The sequence below is a fragment of the Carassius carassius genome, chromosome 24, assembly GCF_963082965.1.
Source record: "Carassius carassius chromosome 24, fCarCar2.1, whole genome shotgun sequence".
NCBI lineage: Eukaryota > Metazoa > Chordata > Actinopteri > Cypriniformes > Cyprinidae > Carassius > Carassius carassius.
Window position 1 is genome coordinate 12,451,264 of NC_081778.1, and position 21,356 is coordinate 12,472,619.

Sequence of the window (21,356 nt, forward strand, 5' to 3'; positions counted from 1 at the left end):
GTTATCAAGGTCACGCGGCGATGCCTTCGTGCCTTAGACATGTGGAAGAAACCTTGGTTCTTGAATCAGGGCCCGGTGCTGGGAGCTCTTTGTCACCTGTAACGCTAGCGACAGACGCGTCCCTCACCGTTTGGGGTGCGGTCATGAGTGGCCACCCTGCCCGCGGTCTGTGGAGCGGTCGCCATCTGACATGGCACATCAATTGCCTAGCGATGCTAGCGGTCTATCAAGCATTGAAACATTTCCTCCCAGACCTGAGAGGTCACCATGTGTTGGTGTGCACCGACAACACATCAGTGGTCTCTTATATCAATCACCAGGGGGGTCTGCGTTCACGCCCCTTGTACAAGCTGGCACACCAGATCCTCCTGTGGTCTCAGGGCAAACTCCTCTTGCTCGGAGCAGTGTATATTCCTGGGAGATTGAATGTGGGGGCAGACATTCTGTCGAGAAAGGGGCCGAGGCCAGGCCGAGTGTGGTTCACAGATCTAGTCTCGCTGCTCGACGGCTCTCCGTGGGAGATACCGATCAGGACAGACCTACTCTCACTCTGTTACACCACAACCTATCGTACTGCAGGCCTTCTGCCCTCCTCCCTTTCGAGAGCCAGACCAGGAAAAGCGAAATTGTATGTGTCCAGTGCGAGCACTGGACGCATACGTCCACAGAGCTGCCCTGTGGAGAAAATCCGACCAATGGCTTGTTTGCTACGGTCCTCCTAAAAAGGGTTCTCCTGCCTCCAAGCAGACCCTAGGATAGTCGAGGCTATCAATATCTCCTATGAGTCCTCTGGTCTTCCCCTTCCTTTGGGAGCCAAGGCTCACTCTACTCAGGGTATGGCGGCCTCTCGGGCCTTCTCAGCAGGTGTGTCCCTCTTGGACATCTGCAATGCTGCGGGGTGGTCCACGGCCTCTACATTTGTCAGATTTTATGACCTTGATATGCGAGCCACTCCGGGCTCTTCTGTTCTCTCGTCTTAGCTGTGCTCTTCGGATACACACTAGGCAGGGATTTGGAAGTCTGGCAGCGTGGGCACATCGTTCCCCAAAGCGCTCAACGCAGCTCGAGTTCCTGAAAAGGAACGTCTCAAGGTAACGAATGTAACCCTGGTTACTTAAAGGAACGGGACGCTGTGTCGCAGAGCCATACTCCCGGCACCCCTGAAGGCGCTTGCTTCCCTACTCGAAGCTGAAGCCAGCTGCACGGCACATGCTTTTATAGCTTCCTGGTCGCTACTTCACCCCGCCCGTGACGTCACGCCCTTCCGTTGGACAGATTGCACATGATATAACACGTTTATTATTCTTTCATGTTTTGTTCATCATAATAATCTTTGTTAATGAACAACTACGAATCTTGAAGCTATATACAATCGCCAGAAGTAAAAAGTAAAAGTAACCACGGTCATGTGACTTCAGCGTGACCTCCATTAAGCTTCTGACAACTCTTTTGGGCTTTTTTTTTAAAAAGACATTTCCTGAAAGTGTGAGATTCTAGAGCACGATTCTAAACAATCATGCTGGATGAGTTTTCTTGTTTGGCACGATGATGTTTAATGTCCCCATCAATCTTTGTAGTCTCATTTAGCGGCTTGCTAGCAACCACCTTTTTCAAGACACATAAAAGCTTTAAAAAAAGTCACAAAGTGGTATTATGAATGTATTTTATGTCATAGCATAAAACGTGAAAATATATTAACATCTCAGTTAGGTAATGTAACCCTCGTTCCCTGAAGGAAGGCACGGAGACGTCACATTGATGAATTGGGAATCTCGCCAGAGATACCAATCCACTTTGAGTGTAAACTAAATGAGCCAATGCACATTGGCATGCAATTATTGCAGTGTGATTATAAGTAGGCAATCAGTGCAGCGCATAATCAGGTTTTTGCTGAGGAGCCGAGCTGGTGACCCGCCCAGCAGTTGTAAAGCAGCCATGGTGGCGGGATGTGACGTAACTTCTCCAATACATACATACAATACGTATCCAAGACATTCCCTTTCAATTGGTCACTTTCGACGTCACATTGGTAACCGACAAATTGGGAATCCCTACCACTTTTGTCGTCGTAGCACTAACACTGGGAAAACGTACCTGTATCACTTGGAACAGGAACATTGCGAAAGCCCCATCCTTCCTGGAGGAGGTTTCGGAAGCACTTACATATATGAACTGGTGCCGGACATTCTGCCATGTCTGGCTGCCAAGGTGATGGAGGAGCTCGACAGGGCCTACAGTACGGACACTCTGGAGCAATTTTAGGTAAGCCAACACTAAACTGGGGCATCTCAGTGCCTCTACCCATTTGAGGTGAGAACACAGGAGGCTATAAAATATAGCGAATGTGTTGGGGGTTGCCAAACACGCAGCTCTTGATATATCTGCCAGCAAGTCAGCGCCCAGAAGTATGCAACACTTCTTGTAGAGTGAGCTCGCAACCTGAGTGAGCATGGCATAGCTCCATGGCACCACTTGCTTGAGTGAGGCTTGAGAGAAGGCTGAGGTGCTGCAGCCGGCGGATGGGTGGAGGCAGCAGCTGCCTGCCGGGGCAGGATGCATTGGATTGCCTCAGTCTGGTTCTGTTCACCAAAGAACTGCTGGCCAAAGCTCTCAACTGCAGATGGCGCTCCTGGACCACAAGCGTGGATATCCCACGACCCAGAGAACTCGTTGTGACCCTCTTCACTCAGATTGCGAGGTCTGTAGCGGTTCTGAGTTCTTTCAGAACCTCCAGATCGTGACCACCTCATGCAGGTCCTTCAGTGCCTGGGCCTGGTGGATCTGCAGTAATGCCATGGCATGTAGGGTGGAGGCAGCTTCTCCACAGGCCGCATAAGCACCGCCGGTCAGACCAGACGAGTACTTACAGGCTCAGGAGGGAAAAGCTGATTATGCACTGCACCGGCTGCCTACTCACATGTATACTGTCACCGACGTGACATCGAGAGTGACCAACTGAAAGGGAACTACAAGCCCATTCATGAAACTAAAAGTGCTAAAATGCTAAATTGTTTCCTGGTTTTGGTCTGCAGAAAGCACTCTGCTGAATGTAAAAACACAACAAACTGTTGACAGTCTGTTAAACGTTAATGTTAAAAGTTAAATGTCTTCCTTCATAAGTGGGCAGTTTTTGGGCTATAGTAAAATGCATTGTATACCAGGCATTACATACTGATAGTCAAAGTTCTGGCTACGTGTTTCCTTTACCAATAAGAAGTGAGGAGCTTCCAAAAGTCCATGTGCTTGTACAGTATGTGTACACACACATACTGTACACACACACACACACACACACACACACACACAATTAAACAAAGGCATACTGCTTTACAGGAAAATACCCAAACCCACCCTCACTTGCATGCAGTGTTACAGGATAAACAAACTTCATCATGCCTTCCCTCACAATTGCTGCCTATGATGCCTCGTCTCGCACTCGCACATAGTCACAAAATTCTCCGCATTTCTTGCCAGCACTGTTCCTGTCTTCCAGAATATCCCCACACTCTTTAGGCTCATTGTGTGAAGTGGAAGAGATGTGTGGCTTTGCTTTCTGTGCCTCAGAGAGACGTAGAGTCTATATAATATACACAGGCTCTTCCAGAGCAGCATACTGTACAGATGGCCTCCCCACAGGAACTGGAACATGTCCCCGAAAACACTCGATCAACACTAAATGTGTGTGTATTGGATATTCTCATATGTGTGTTGACTGAAACAGACTGCTGTGCGTGTGGATGCGGTTTTGCCGACATTGTTGGTACCAAATGTCTCTACAGGCAGTGCTTTCTTTATAATTCTTCTTGAGTTTTTACACATCTACACTTCACTCGACACAACAGTATTGACAGCTATTAACAGCTAATTTATTTATTGTTGCATACTAGCCAATATATGCCAAAGCAGAACCCTTCTGTGTCTTTGTTCCTGAATAAATCAGTGTCATTGAATGAATCATTTGAGCAGATTTTTTAATGACTCATAGTCACTTGTTGTCACCTTCAGGCATATCAGTGAAAGCTACAGTAAAAAAGGCCACATTTGTCTTAGAAAAGGTCCATTGCAACACTATTTGACAATAGAAAATGTATAAAGCACAGCTAAAACAGAAGGCGAATTTGCATGACAAATTAAACCTGATGTGAAATCAGTATGGGGAAATCTTTCATAATCACGTGAAATTCTCAGGCATTGAAAAGACAATAATGGTAAATATGATCGCACCTCTATTCTGAAATCAGCAACAAAGCACAAATTGACAGCCTTTCTTGAATAAACAAAATGGTGATACAAGCAATTTCTGTAATAAATTTGTTAGTTTATTACAACAATAAAAAAACTTTTGTGAGTACGTTTACCGTATTCATATGTGGACAAGCAGTCTGTCTTGATACTGGCACAAAACTTTATTTATATAGCCCCAAATAAATAATAACTGAAATCAATTATTTATATAAATGAAATAAATAATGATATCCTGTAGTTTAGTAAAATGATTCAGACGAGTGAAGGATTCAGACTGATTCAAACCAGTCTTTTTTATGGATTCATCAAAAGAGTCATTTGTTTATGAATCACACTGGTCATGCTGTTTTGCTGAACTTAAAACAGCATAATTTTGTAGCATCCTGTTCCAAATTCAGCCTATGTTTTTGAATCACTAAAAAGAAACAATCATAAATAATGTTGTGAATCGATTAGCAGCAAGGGCAATTCGATAAAAAGATGTTTCTTGCCACCATATCTTTTAATTGCCTTACATTCAATAAACATTCACATGAAGCAAACATTGTTTTTAAATGTTGCTGCTGTTGACAAGGAAACGCTACTCACAAGGACAGTAAACCTGAAAGCACACATTGTCAGGACTAGCCAAGTGTTCAGCGGTAAGCATTAGAAATCAGTATAAAAATAACAGAAGTCACAACAATGTTAAAATGTGTGTGTGCATGTGAGGGTGTTGGGATTAGACAGAACTTTATATTTAGTCATGAGGTTTTATTAAGGCCGTGTTCCTCTGCATGCAGATATTTCAGACGGGGTGTTCATTTGAAGTACATACTGCATTTCTCTGTGTGTTTTGCCCTGAGGAATCCTGCTCCTTCTCATCCGCTGAGCTTTAATTTGTGTGAGAGATAAGAGTCTGCCCAAGAAAGTGGGAGCTGTGAGGGTGTGTGTGAGCTGTAGATAGTCGTCCAACTCTCCATGTCAAAGCAGCTTTACTGCTCTCAGAATCTTCGAAGCAACCAAATCTTTCCTGCACCAGCCTGAAATCAACAGCAAATGACATTTAACATTAACCAGTCTGTAAAATATTACTTCAAATGGATGCCTGTGCTGTAGAACTGTGGGAGAAGTTGAATATGATAAGAGCTTTTAAAGCATCTCCAACAATTTGTCCTTGGCACATTTTAATCAGATTCATTTAGTCTGGCAAACATTCCTCACAGATTGCCTGGAGCATTTAGGCAGGACATTTGCTTTATTAAAAGCCTTTTCTCCTGAGGACGGCAGCAACTCTGCTTTCTAATCAAGAATGATGCATTATAGTTTGATATTGTACAGTATCTTTCGGTCACATCCTTTCATAGTTTTCACAAAGCACAACTTTCTCCATTCTGATAGCATTGACTGCAATATTCTTCCTATTCAGGCTTTTCGAAGAATTGTTTACTGTTAATTGACATACTGCAAGTAGCCAGGAGTGTTTTGTTGAATAGGAGGGGTGCACCTCCTGACCCTGAGGTTTCCTCAGTCAGTGTTCTCCAGCTTCTCTGTTAGATGCAGCGATAGTGGAAAGAAAGCACCTGGCAGATCACCAAAAAAGAAATCTCATTTTCCAAATGAGCCACTGAAGAACAATTTATTTTTTGTATTGTTTGCGGCACGCCAGCACCCCTGAGCTCCAACAGACAATATAGCTTCATTTTAATCCAAACATGCGCTCACATAAACACAGATTAATAGCTAATCCATCTCACTTTAATGCTGTGAAGTGGACACTGTGCTAATTAAAGGAATAGTTCATCCAAAAACTAAGTTTGCTGAAAATATGCTCACTCTCAGGCCGTCCAAGATGTAGATGAATTTGTTTCCTCATTAGAGGCAATATATCACATGCTCACCAGTGGGACCTCGGCAGTGAATTATTAATCATCTGTGTGCAGCTGATAAAAACATAACAATAAACAAGTACTTCAAGTCTTTGTTTTTGACTAAAATACAGTTGTCTATTCATAAAAGTTAATGAAAAGTTCATCTAATCTGAATCAGGTGAGAAATATGCACAGTTCAAAACAGCCGTCAAAACAAATGTGTTGGTGGATTTTAATGTGAGAGGACAACAGGGGATGGACTTTTTCACTGGAGGAAGTGTTATTATGGATTATGGACACACAGTTCACACTTAAAGATGCTCCACATGAACTGTGAATGAATGTGCTCTGAGTTGACATGCATTTAGGAACAAGAAATCTTCCCAAACTTATAATGAGAAGCTCACATAAACTGGCTGTTGTCAACAAAAGAGAAGCTTTGGTTGTGGTTTGGTTTAAAAAAGAAAACTTAACAGCCATATTTATTTGTATTGCAATTTTATCACTGTACAGTTATATATATATATATATATATATATACGTATACTTTTTTAAATCAGAAGAATCACAAATAGAATTTACTCAAACAGTGCAGCCGTACTTTAAAATATCTTCTGGATCTTCTCAGAATGTCTTCTGGAATCACTTTAGGCACAGTTGGTGACAGAATTTTTGTGAACTATCCCTTTAGATATTTTCATTTAAATCCTTCATATTTTTCCTCCATATTTAGTCCTGCACTGCTGCCTGCATGGTTAATGTTTTGCTTCTCTCCGCTCCATGAATTACAAAGGATTGAGACCAGAAAAACACAAATCCATACCTCATCCAACATTTAAACCTCACCATATCATCATCTTCCAGAAAGAAACAGGACTAAATCACTTGATGTTCTTACTAAATGTTCTCCTTGCAAGCACATGCCAAAGCCTCAAACCATGCAATCCTTTCATTTTGGCCCAGCATAGCGATTGCCTTTTTTCCAAGTTAAGGCATTAGGGGTATCTTAGCTTGGCAGCTCAGTTTTATGTGTCCTTTTCACCTGTGGATTTATAAACATATTCAACAATTTCTTTTTTTTTACAATTTTGACAAGACGTATAGAGGGAGCCCATGGTGTTTAACAGTTGTTGTATGTTTGGTTGTAGCGGGTTTGGCTCGCTGTGTGTTTTGTGGTTTTGGACTTTGAGCTTGTGTTTGCTTGTGAGTGTGTAGGCAGGGAGGAAATGCTGACTGGCCGTGGTAAAGTGCTGACCGTAAAAGAGACAGTGCTTGAAATAAGACAGCACGTATTCAGGGAAGAGAAGGAAACATGTTGATTTATGCATTCAAAGACACTGTTTTGCTAAAACAAGACAACAGCTACTACTTTCCATTCTATCTTTCTTATTCGATCGACGTCTGCCTTTGCACAAGATCACACATTTACTCATTCTGAACTTTCACACACTTTCCATGACTGTATAATGCTATTCTGAGTGTGTCATTGCTTACGATACTGTGTGGAGTTTTTTTTGTGTTATCTAACCATGAATGATCAGAGCTTCAGGTACTTTTTTTTGCATGAAGAAATGCTGATTCACCACAATCTGGTTTATTTCTCACACATGCTAGTAAACTGTATTGTGAAATGAGTGTCTTTGTCTTTGGGTTTTGTGTAGTTACTGTCAGGCCTACTTTACATACTAATATTGATTCTCCTGAAGCCTGCCTGGCTAGACTGTAGCCTGGCTTCGCCCTCCTACGTACTTCCGCTCAATTTCATTTCCCTTCAGTACTCCACTACTTACAAATGAAATGTACGAGAGTCTGGTAGAACCAGGCTAGCTAGACTGTGGGAGCACTGAGAGAAATGTAAAAATGTTTGATATGCTTGATATCTATGTGCAGTTAATCATATCAACATTTGCTGAAAAAATTATAGATAATTTAATTGACAAGTAAAGAAGTAAATCATCAAATTGACATTGCAAAATGCAACTTTGAATTAAAAATATTGTTGGTTTTATTTGCATATCACTGAACAGAAGTCTACTGAAAAAGTGCAATTTAGCTTACATACTTGTTATGGCAATAATATACTTTAAAAGAATTCACTTAAGTGCAAACTGAATATCATGTTTTCAGACACCGCAATTGCAATTAAATGCTTTTAATTGAAATTTCAATTAATTTTTTACCTACAGTACTTATAGGAGGGCTGCACAATTAATCGAATTTCGAATCGGGATTACAATTATGGATGCCACAATTACATAATCGTTCAAAATAGCAAATAATCGTTTAAAGCGGCAAATAATAAATAAAAGTCCACTTATGTTATTCTGTACGCTTAAGATATGTTTTTTTCTTTCTACATGTCATCTTAAGGGTTGTTTTAGTTTTAGTATAACATTATAATACCAGTCATATTTTTACTTTTTTATAATTTAAAGAAGAAACCAATCTGATGTATATTTGACATTTGAGGCTTAATACTTTAGAAAAGCACTAAAGGTTATTCAGTGTTTTGAGCTTACTTATTATCGTGCAGCCCTAACTTACAGTAAGTAAGACTTAAGTGCATTTTTATAATGTCATTTCATAATTACACACACATAATTACACACACAAATATAAGACGAGCACAGCACACACACACAAACTAGACGGCGCCTCATATATAAGCGTTAGGCAACAAATAAACAATAACCGAATTCATGATGATTTCAGTCATTTGTTTTTTGCAAAGTACGTTAGCAGCCATTCCCCATACCTCGAAGCTAATACTCCTGCCAGTGTTGTGCCTGGAAGCGTTCATTGAACGATAATTCATGAACTCGTTCATGTTTTGGACTGAACTGGACGTACCGCATTACTGCCTGATGAACGTTACTGTGAAGTCGTTCATTCTGGTGTCTGTGAACGCCACGCTCTCTCTCAGTTTAACTTCGTTCAGTAGGATGCCAGATTTCTATAAAGCCTTCTAGGCGAAAACACACCTAAAACACACCGTAAACCGGCCTTAATATGTAGCGGAAAAAACACCCAATCTGGCAACACCAGACTCTCTTGTTCAAACGCGTTCATCAAAATGAACAAATCTTTTTTCGAGTCATTTCGTTCACTTAAGGGGCTTTAAATGTTACTATTAACTGGCAAATTCCCCAAACACATCAACCTACGCAATCTTGATCATATTCTGAATTAAGAAATCATTATAATGCAGTCAAAAGTCCGTTTTTGCAGTCAGTTTACAGGGAACATAAATAATTACTTCACCTCCAGTCTTTCGTTTATTTGTCTAGTGACAGACGCAATAGCATACAATAGCCGCATTAGCAGTTAGATGCTGTTTGTTACACACAGGTAGAGCAATAAAAACACAGTCTTACCGTTTCAATTGCAGGCAATTTTGTTGGAATGGCGCTTTTCCCGAGCTTCGATGCCAACTTCGCCTGATATTGCCCCAAATTTGAGAAGGATTTCGGCGTACAATGTTTAGCACAGACACATAACGATAAGCCAATGGGAAGGGTTGAAGGAACCGCGTCATTAAAAATGAATTTAATCCACTGGTCTCTGATAGGTAGGTCCGTTCTTGGTAGAGAAAACACATTTACATGTTGATTCTGGCAGTCAACCACAGAGCAACTCACGTGTGCACTAGTTCCAGCGTCTTTCTCGACTGAATATGAGGGGGAGAGGGGAAGGGCGAGCTTCCTGCTGCGGTGTCCATATATGGTATATCCTGCCCTGTCTTGACGTCAAGACGGGGAAGAAATCAAAATCTCGTATTTGAGTGCGCGTGCACACGGGCTATTTTACAAACCCTGAGGTAAACAAACGCTTCACTTTTAAATATCGGCTTCCCGGCCAGTGTATAATCGTTAGGCAATCATAACATACATTGATTCTCGTGGAAAAGTGCAAATTGTGGGTCATGACACCTTTAAGTGTACTGCTAAATCTACTGTCAAGCATTTATGGTAAACTAAAATATATATTAATGTAATTTCTATTAAAACTCATGTATTTAAATATATATTTTAATTGGGCTTTTGTAATTTATGAAGAAACAATTTAGTATATTGAAATATTAACTCTAAATGTAATGATGTGATGTGTAACACACTAGTATTTTTTGTGTGTTAGTCATTTTTAGATTATTATTTCTACATGGCCTTTCATTTAATAAATATAAAATAAATATTTATGTTTTGAGACACTTTTTCACGAGGGACAGTCCCCATCTATCCAGTATGTGTTATTTTTGTTGGTCCATGTACATTTTCGTCATGGTCATTTGGCTGTTGTATCACACCTAAGTTTTTTTTTTTTTAAGCATCTCTTGTCACGAGTGCTGATTTTAAGACACTGTGTCAAGTTAAAAGTTGTTCAACCTTTAAAACACTTTTTCACAATTCAGATATTTGCATTCAAATAAAATCTTTTAGACAGCGGGTTTTTCTCTGGGAGTACAGGGCTGGTGTTCTCATTAGTATGCATAATGTATGAAAATTAAACCTCCATATCCAGGCTGTCTGTGTTCAACAGCCATACTGAATCCTGTCAGGCTCTGACTTGCGTTCCTTAGAGAAATTACTTGCTTACTTGAAATGCTGTTTAATAATTCATTTATATCACCCTATTAGAGATTATTTACCATAATGTTATTTGAAGTTAGATACAACCAATTTTTAGTCCCACTTTATATTAAGTGGCCTTAACTACTATGTACTAACATCAAACAGTAGAATGCAAAACATCACAATCGTTAATAATACAACTCCAGTCCATCAAGTAACGTGAAGTGAAATGCTGAGTGTTTGTAAGAAACAAATCCATCATTAAGAAGTTTGAAACTGTAAAAATGTAATTGTCAAAAGTAAAAATTTAACATCATCTGAATTAGGAGAGAAATGCACAGATCAAGCACCATTTTCGAGAGAGAACAGTCCTAAACAAATATGTGGGTGGATTTTGATGTGAGAAGACAAGAGGGGATGGACTTTATCACTGGAGGAACTCTTATTATAGATTATGGATTCATATTTTGAAGACGGTGAGCGTGTGGCCGGGGCTCTCTCTCTCTCTCTCTCTTTCTCTCTCTCTCTCTTTCTCTCTCTCTCTCTCTCTCTCTCTCTCTCTCTCTTGCTCTCTCTCTCTCTCTCTCTCTCTCTCTCTCGCTCTCTGTCTCTCTCTCACGTGCGCTCTCTCTCTCTGCCCTGTTAAACTGACAGGACTTAAAAACACATGCAAATGATAAACTTTCACTCTATGATGGTTAAGCTGTGCAATTAATCCGCGAATCACATTCGTCAAGGGCCGGGGAGCAGCTGGCCCGCACAGTTAATGAATAACGGATCAACTACGACAGCCTACATCGCACATCCTGCGATGTGACTATCGTGGGTTCGTACATCGCGATATCGATGCTTAAACGACACATCGTGCAGCCCAAGTGTGGATTGCTGTGTTTTTATCAGCTGTTTATTCTGACGGCACCCATTCACTGCAGAGGAGCCATTGGTGAGCAGGTGATGTCATTTGTAAATCTCTAAATGTGTTTTAGTGCAGCAACAAACTCATCTACTTCTTGAATGGATTGTCAGCAAATGTTCATTTTTTAGAAAACTATTAATTTAATATGTGAAATTAGGAAACACAGTATTGCTCTCTTTTATCTGTCCAAGTTCAAAATGAACTACATGCAGCACAACAGAATGTAAGAGGAAGCAAAATGTATGGTTTTATTGGCTTCTACATCCATTTTTATAATGTCTGTTCAATGATGTTGCCTGCCACAATAATTTCTTTCATGTGTGAGCTTTTCTCAGCAAATTTGATTAATTTTTGTGCACATAATGTAATTAATTTGATTAAAATGTATAATCGATTGGCAGCCCACATGTTTTCAATTTGAAAAATATCTGCTGCTTCTGGATAAAAGGGTCTGTTTGTGTATTTTAGTTGTACAAGTGTGTTATGCAAGCACATTTGTATATTTGTTGCCCTTGAGCAGGGGAACTGAATGAAAGAAGTGTTAAAACATGTACACCTGTGAGGAGATTGTAGAGGAAGTATTATGTTGTCAGACATGCGCATTATGCATCACAGCTTACAGAACTACTTAACATTTATGAAACAATATAATAACCTTAGATCAAAGCCACTCTCTAACCTGATGGTAAATATCATGGACGGTGTTAAGTAAGAACACACTGACAAGAGATGATTATTTTAACACGTTTGTAGCAGAGAACAGAAGACATCCTAACATGGTTTTATTATATTTTCTTTTTTTGTAGATCCTGAAGATTATCAGCCACCGATATGGAAATCCTACTGTAAGTGTTTTAATGTATTTTTTTCAACATTATACATGCACTGATTGACATCATATGAATGACTTCACACTATACTGGCAGAATAGGTTCAATTAAAGAACTGCAATAACGACTACAATGCAAACATCCCACGATTCAACTCATTTTCCCTCTCATTCACTCCCACTGTGCAGTATTTTTAGAGCAGGCCCCGTCCTTGTCATTCTGGTGGACTTTTTTCCAGAACCCACTGCTTGTTCTGAGCTTTTCTGACAATAACTAGGCATCGCTGTCAGATGCCTTCCTGCTCCCTGGGAGGAAAAATATGAGTAGTGTTTCCAGACTCTATCTGTGCTCGGACTGAGGCCACCTATTACTGCTCTCCATAATGAGCAGCTTTTAATGAAGTCATCAAGAGGAGTTCATGTCCATGTCGAGCTGAAGGATCCCTGCACATCTGCTGCTGTTTTTGAGCAGACATTGATCATTTCACTAGTGCTGCTCTCATCACAATAATCTAAATGCCATTATCTATTTCAGAAATAATCAGTTGCGATTGATAATATACTGCAAAGTCCTCTAGTCAATATGCTTCCATAATATACTTTTGTCTACTTTAATAAATTTTGTAAATACAAATCTTATCAGCAATACAATTTGGGTAAAATGCTTCATTAAAAAAGTTTAAGTGGACAGATTTACACACCCTCCTAAGTGTATTTGTATTTCTTTATTCTGACGAATACAGTCAGAGTTATATTTAAAATATGTCCTGGCACTTTTAAGCTTTATAATGGCCATGAGTGGTCATCGAGATGTTGGAGCAAAATAAAGTGCATCCAAGTTTTAAATATGGATAATTTTCTTAAAGAAGGCCTTTATTACTCTCCGGAGCCTTGTGGAGCACTTTTAATGATGGATGGATGCACTTTATTTTGCTTCTAAATCTTGAACCCCATACCTAACTTTTATAAAGCTTGGAAGAGCCAGGACATTATTTTTTATATAACTCCAATTGTATTCGTCTGAATAAAGAAAGTTATATACACATAGGTTGGCTTGAGGGTGAGTAGATCATAGGGTTATTTTAATTTTTGGGTGAACTATCCCTTTAGCATAAATTCAAGATTTTCTTGATTTTCTTTAAAGATTTTCCTTAAACCTTGAATGCACAAAATCATCATACATTTAAAAATATATTTTTTTAATGTAAAAGTTATATAGTAAATTTAAAAATATATATATTTTAAAAAGTATCATAAATTATTAATTAATATCATTTTGTTTTAGGGGAATCATCCAACACGACATTAACAACCTGAACTAATCTTGCCTTGTCATAAAAAATCTAATTATCTGATAAAGAGACATCTGGTCTGCAGGGAGCCTCTCTAATGATGTCATTTTAGATTTTATGGCTTTTGTTCCTGCATTTGTTGCACCCAGAGGTGGGTAGTAACGAGCTACATTTACTTCGTTACATTTACTTGAGTAATATTTTGGGGTAACAAATACTTTTCGGAGTATATTTAAAGATGGGTATTTTATACTCTTACTTGAGTAAATTTTTTGGGAAAAATCTGTACTTTTACTTCGTTACTGTGGGCGACGCTCCTCTCGTTACTTTATCTTATTGCAATAAATGTTATAAATGCTTCAGTTTATTCCAAATGCGCCGTCTACTTTTCTCTGGACATTTACATTTACATTTATTCATTTAGCTGACGCTTTTATCCAAAGCGACTTACAATTGCAACATATGTCAGAGGTCGTACGCCTTTGGAGCAACTAGGGGTTAGGTGTCTTGCTCAGGGACACATTGGTGTCTCACAGTGGATTCGAACCCAGGTCTCTCACACCAAAGGCATGTGTCTTATCCACTGCGCCAACACCACCCATAGGGACTTATCGTAGGGATAAGACAATGAACGATGCCCATTCGCGAATGATTCATTCTTTTGAGTCAATTCTGTTCAAAGGCTTGATCAAACCAATTGGCAAACGAGTGAATTGGTTCATGAATCAGTTTGAATGAGTCGTTCAGTTCCCTGCCGCGCACGCTGAGCGTCTGAAGTGGTTCACTCAGAGTCAGAGTTGTAACGTTTAAGAACAGAAATAGCGTTGAAAACGTGGATATGGAACTGCACTGAATTGAAAGCAAATCTGCAAAGGCTATTATTTGCTTGCGATGGAGATCCTTATTAGATGAACACCGCGTGTGCTGTCTACTGTTTAACAGGTAATAACTTGGGCTACATTACATTCGATTACAGTACACTATACCACTGTGACATTAGTTTGTTGTACGTGTGTGGCTTATAACAGAGGGGAGTCAAGTTGAATGCAGCTTCCAAAAGACAAAAAATAGCCGATTAAGATTTTATTAATTTTAATACAATCACACCTGTGCTAGTACGTTCAGCAAGTCATATCATCAGCTGCTAAATTCAGATCTGTGATCGCTGGCTGGCGCTGAGCCAGAGATAGATGTGTTTTTACAGCACTGCGCATTATAACCAATCACACAAGATTCTTTTGAGCTTATTAAAGCATTGGCCAATCAGAGGTGTTCTGATGAGTCATCGCTAAAATGCCGGTGCTTCCTTCACTCGCTCACTGACTGAATACCTCTTTCTGGCGAATTCTCTCGTCAGAAACAACAAAGTGCAGATGTTTGTACGAATCTTTAATTAAGATATTGATTTCACAGTGTTAACAGTTTCAGTGATTTTATTGGGAGTTTCTGAGAGTGATTGAAATCTAGACTGTCAGTGAAAATGATCTTTAATAATGTAAATGTTATTTGCTCTCTTTCTGAACATTGAAAGATTAGTAGCAATATTTATATCACATTAACTTTCAATGTTAAATTCACATTTAATATAAAGTCAGTCGTATTAAAAATATGTTATGGCATGACACCTATATCTGTTACTTAAGTAAACAGACAGGGTTTTATAATAAATTACATAAATTGGAGTAAAGGCTGATGAAATATATACATTTATACACACACACATACATTACATACATTTTATCTATATATCTAAATAAAAATAGGCTAAGTATATATGACCCAAAGTAACTAGTAACTAACTACTTGAGTAGATTTTTTATCCGATACTCTTTTACTCTTACTCAAGTAACTATTCAAGACTAGTACTTTTACTTGAGTAAATATTTCTAGAAGTACTTTTACTTTTACTTGAGTACAGTTTTTGGGTACTCTACCCACCTGTGGTTGCACCATATGACTTTGCTTTGGTGGAAAAAAAGATAATAAGCAGTTTTGTTAAAATATATTTTTTTCCTAAAGAAATAATAATAACAACAGATTGTTCTTTTTAAAATTATTTTATTTTTGTAATGAGGCTTTTTTCTTCATTATGATACCAGGACAGTGGTATCACCATGAAAAAAAAAATATATATATAATATATATATAATTATTTATTTTTATTTTATTTTTATTTTTTTACTGTACTTCTCTGCACCCCAATAATAACAAAAATTGAAAAGTATTTTTGAATCTGAATCTGAATAACAACTGTATACTTAGTTACTAGGGGCAGAAATAAGTCTGAACTGGCATAATTTAGTCTAGCTTTTATGCAGCATTGTGCTTTTACACTGAATTTTTAGCAGGCACAGAGCAGCCTTAACTCAGCTGTTCAGGTATAAATGAATGTTGTTTTTAACTGACCGCAAATTGACCTTGCCTGTTCAATCTGATTATTTAGGAGAGGATAACCTGAGGAATTCCTGGTATTAACCTCCATTCTCTGTGCTACATTTTCAATCAAACAGGCACAATCAGAACATCTGAACTTAAACCCCCTTGAGCTGAAGACTGGCCCTTCATGTACGCCATTCCCATACTGACCAGCTGTTGGTGTTGATTTATCTGTTTGCCTCTTGCAGAGTGTTCATTTTTCAATAGCTTTACCAATATTACCCGATCCACTTTTATAATGCGTTGTAGCTTAGTCTGACAGCAGTGAGAGTAGGTGTGTGTCCTCAAGCTCAGTCCTTATGGATTAATGTCTAACAGAGAATGCTGTTTTGACATGCTCTATATATACAGTATCCTATCCTACCACAGCAAGATAGAGATTAGAGGTAAAAAAAAACAAAAAACATACAAACAAACAAAAACACACACACACACACACACACACACACACACACATATATATATATATATATATATATATATATATATATATATACTTTTTTTTTCATTAGTGTACCAGCTACAGCAGGAAGCACCAAGACCAAAGAGGATCACATGTCCTCAGGAGGTAAGTACAGAAAATGTGTGTAAAAACTCCCAAGGTTTATCAAACATGACTCATAATGATTCAGTCTGCATAGCTTTTACTAAACACTGGAGCAATTGTTTAGACAGTCTCCATGTTCACAAATTCTTGAGTGATTTGTGTTGAAAACTATCTCTTCTCTCTCTTACCTTCTTCTCTGTGACTTGCAGATGGAAAGCAGACCCAAATACTATGGAAGAGAGTAAGTGTTTAACTTTATTGGTGGTGTTTTGGAAGCAAAGCAGCATCACTATTCCTCATATTACTTTTGGTATCCAGCTTTTTATTTTTTACCCCCTTTCTTCAAGAATGTGTGCCAAATTTAGTGACTTTATTATTTAAGACTCTAATGAGGGGTGTTGCATATTGATTTTGTGTTGTGATGTGCGTGAGGGTGCAAATATGAAATAGCATGAGGGAGAGAGCAAAAGAGTGATTCATGTTGTGTCAGTAGAGTAAAAATGTGTGTGTGTGTGTGTGTGTGTGTGTGTGTATATGAATATATAAGCATGAGAGAAAGTCTGTGTGTGTGTGTATGAAAATGACGGTGTCTGTGTACAGGTTCCATGGTCTGATTTCCAGAGAGCGTGCAGATGAACTGCTTGCTGGGACAGAAGGTGCTTACCTCATCAGAGAGAGTCAGAGACAACCAGGAACATATACACTTGCTTTGAGGTACACGCCATCTATTCTTCTTCTGCTTTTCTATTTTTGTTCATGCATCCATTCATCTGTCCATCTATCTGTTTCTTTATATTTGTTACTTTATATTTTACTTTATATTTTTACAATTCTTTATATTATTACTGTTCTAAAGTTTGGGGTAACAAAGTTTATGCTCACCAAGACTGCGTTTATATGAATATAAAACCATTATGAATAGAATTCTGTATGAATTGAATGTTCAAAAGAACAACGATTATTTGAAATAGGAGTCTTTTGTAACAATTTAAACATATTTTACTGTCACTTTAGATCAATTCAATACATACAAAAAGTCTTAATTTCCTTAAAACAATATTATATTATATATACATTTTATATTATAATTTTTTACAATGTAAATATTACATAGTAATATAATATGCAATACTGCTTGTCTGTTTCTCAGATTTGGTGGTCAGACTTTGAACTACAGACTCTTCTATGATGGAAGGCACTTTGTGGGAGAGAAACATTTTGAGTCAGTTCATGATCTGGTTACAGATGGCCTTATTACTCTCTATATTGAGACAAAGGCAGCAGAATACATCGCCAAGATGACCACAAACCCCATCTACCAGCATCTGGGCTACACCTCTTTCCTGAGGGACAAAATCACTCACAGACTCAACCGGACCCGCTCTGAGGCCAAAAAAGTTACTTTCAAGCAGGATGAAAAGGTGAGGTGATACCTCTTCATATATAGATTATAATGTTCTTAACCTGTTACTAAAGGTTACAGCCTACAGTGTCAGCGATGTATGATCACTGACTTAAAGATATACTGCATAATCAATAGACATTCTAATTAAGCCATGGTCACTTATGCTAAATAATGGTGATAAAACAATTTGTGACAGTTTTTGTTGAAATAAGTCATAAAAATGTTTAGTTTTTTTGTGGAGTCCCACAGGGCTACGTTTTATGACCTTTGTTTCATTTTTGTTGTATATATTGTAGGCTAATTGGGAAACTTGGGATACATTTGGTAGTTTTTTTTATGATGTTATTGCTCCTTTCAGCACTAACTAACAGTAATGCTGTAAATTCTGTTTTAGTTCCTTTATTTGAGCCATATCGGTATTTGGGTTTATGATATACAAGCAGAATTCAGTGCGAGAGTTCATCTTAAATGCTATGACATTTCTGTCTCTTTGCACAGTGAAACCAAGACATAGCCATCGGCACTGCATCATTATGTGCCCATACTGTAAATGTTATTGAGGTTTTATTGCTAATAGTAAACACAAGCAACTCGTCCATTCATGTAGGTTTATTTATTTATTTATTATTATTTACTTATATATTATTCACATAAAAGAAAGATTTCTTTGTGTGCTTTTTTGTTAGATTAGAAGAGTGTGAGAGTGTTTCAGCATCAAGATGTGCATCTTTGATAAAAGATAATGCCATGAATGTGTTGTCTCCTCTGTCATCTATCAGATGCACTGTCTGGTTCACTGACGGGAGAGTTTTATCAAATCTGTCAGGTCCACCGTTACCTCTTTATGAATTCTGCTGCCTCACTCTCGAGGTGAAATGGCTCATAAGCGATAATAAACATAAGCGATCATCAAACATTTGTGAGTTAGTCAAAGGAAGTGTAGTTTGTTTATCACCCAGAATCTTGTTTACATAGGGCATATTTGTTTTTGTTGCAGACACCAGACAGAGAATGTTTAATGCGATGACTAACGATTTGAATGAATATAAATTAATTCCAAATGAACACTTTTTTCATCTTAAGGGTTTGTTCAGTGTCCACTAGGGGGCAGTCTCAACAAACTGTGAATATGGATTTGTAAATATACTTCAAAAGATCTGTTTTTTTTTCAGTCCAGTATATTTTTTCAGCCCACTTTACCAGATTTTCTTTCTCTTATGTCTCACACACTGTGATGCAAGTTTATTGTAGAAAGAACACCAATTAAAACCAACCTTTTTTCTGAGTCAATCCTGCTACAAACAATACGACTTTAAAAGCCGTAAAATTTACAACGTAAAAATATCATCAACATAACATTTTGATTGTATGTTTATTCTGAATATTGATATTCATTCTGTTTTTTTGTGCCTTTAGAAATACAAATAAATCACCTGAAATCCTAAATTTTCATATTCTTTAATCTGGTCTCACAGCACACATAATGTTCTGGAACATTTCCCGCAGCCTAATCCAGAAAACATTTGACATCTGGCACAATGAAGATAAAATGACAAAACTAAAATTCACAAACTCAGTGAATCTGCCATTTCGGTATTCTCAGACTGTAATGCTATGATTTATGATAATATCTGTGCAGTTATAATTTTAATATTGGCTGTAATATATTGGTGCTTTGCTACAGTGTGGCTGCATTTCTTGGACACTTACTAGAATCAACACTATATAAACATCTTTATCAGAGTTATTTTAGTATTATTTATTTACTATTGTAGTATTTATTAATATTATAATATTTGTATAGTTTACATTTTAGTTTACGTTTTAGCAATTTTGTTGTGTTTCTGTTTCTTTTTTTAATTTTAGTTTTAGTTATTTTAGTACTTCAGCTGTTTCATTATTTATTTAATTATATATTTTTTTAAGTATGACAAACAATTTTGAATAGTTTTAGGTTTTGTTATAGTTAACAACTCTATCAACAATCAACTTTATAATCTACTTTTGTGTTTTAAAGGGGTCATATGACGTTGCTAAAAAGAACATTATTTTTTGTATTTGGTGTCATAAAATGTGTTTATGCAGTTTAGGGAAGTTGTGGCCTAATGGTTAGAGATTTGGACTCGTAATCCAAAGGTTGTGAGTTCCAGTCTCTGGCTGGCAGGAATTGTAGGTGGGGGGAGTGAATGTACAGCACGCTCTCCACCTTCAATACCACAACTGAGGTGCCCTTGATCAAGGCACTGAACCCCCAACAGCTCCCTGAACACGCAGCATAAATGGCTGCCCACTGCTCTGGGTGTGTGTTCATGGTGTGTGTGTGTGTGTGCCCTTTGGATGGGTTAAATGCAGACACGAATTCCTGTATGTCACATCACTTTCACTTTCATGGCTTTAAGGTAAAAAAAACATTTTCCACATACTGTACATTATTGTTTCAAAAAGCTCATCGTTCTGAGAAGCGAGGTGTGTGATGATTGGCCAGCTATCCAGTGTTTTGTGATTGGCCCAATACCTCAAGCGTGTGATGCAAAGTTACGCCCCCCACCATACTGTGATGCCGGCGCGACAAGACAAAAACATTAAAACCAATTATAAACTAGGCATTTGTTGCATCCTGTTACGTTCATGGATTTCTGTTCCCTTATTTGGTCACCTTCCTTTTCTTGTTTTGGTTAATTGATTATTTCCCACCTGTCTCCAGTTCCCTCATTACCTCCTATGTGTTTAAATACCCGGTCTGTTCAGTTCTTCCTGGTCTGTGATTGTATATGTCTATGTTAATGCTATATTGGTATATGTATATTTGTGAGTGTTAACCTAAGATTGTATTGTAAATGTAGTATATTGTCTGTAATCTCCTTCGTCATCCAGTAAACTCCTCATTTGTTCCAGATCCTCCTCTAGCACTTTTTCCTTACGTTAGCACACACCCCAGTTGTAACAGAATCACGGACCAAAACAGTTTAATTAGCGGCGTTTTTTCTTTCTTTTGATTTTTTATTTTCCTCCCTCTCCCGGAATGGCCATTCCAGCAGTCCGTCTCCTATGCCTGGAGCAACTGGACCGTTCGCTGGAGAACCATACCAGGGACTTTCTAGATCTGGCGTGCCTTACCCACTTCCCCGACCGCTCGCTCTCTAACTTCTTCTACACCGGCCTGAGCGAGCGGTGTAAGGCACGCCTACCAGCGAACGGTCCCCGAGAGGATTTCGCCGCTTTCGTAGAGTGGGTGCTGGAGAAAAATGGATCTTCATGGACCATCTGC

At 38.3% G+C, this 21,356-nt stretch overlaps 1 protein-coding gene across 1 annotated transcript in view; it reads left to right on the forward strand.

The window, feature by feature from the left end:
* The window catches only part of LOC132102840 (beta-chimaerin-like), a 51,584-nt gene that overhangs the window by 10,274 nt on the left and 19,954 nt on the right, over positions 1–21,356 (forward strand). The window contains exons 2-6 of the mRNA XM_059507521.1: positions 12,386–12,424; positions 16,649–16,704; positions 16,893–16,924; positions 17,284–17,397; positions 17,834–18,104. Of these exons, the coding sequence (XP_059363504.1) occupies positions 12,386–12,424; positions 16,649–16,704; positions 16,893–16,924; positions 17,284–17,397; positions 17,834–18,104 (512 nt within the window). The remainder of the gene's footprint in view (positions 1–12,385; positions 12,425–16,648; positions 16,705–16,892; positions 16,925–17,283; positions 17,398–17,833; positions 18,105–21,356) is intronic.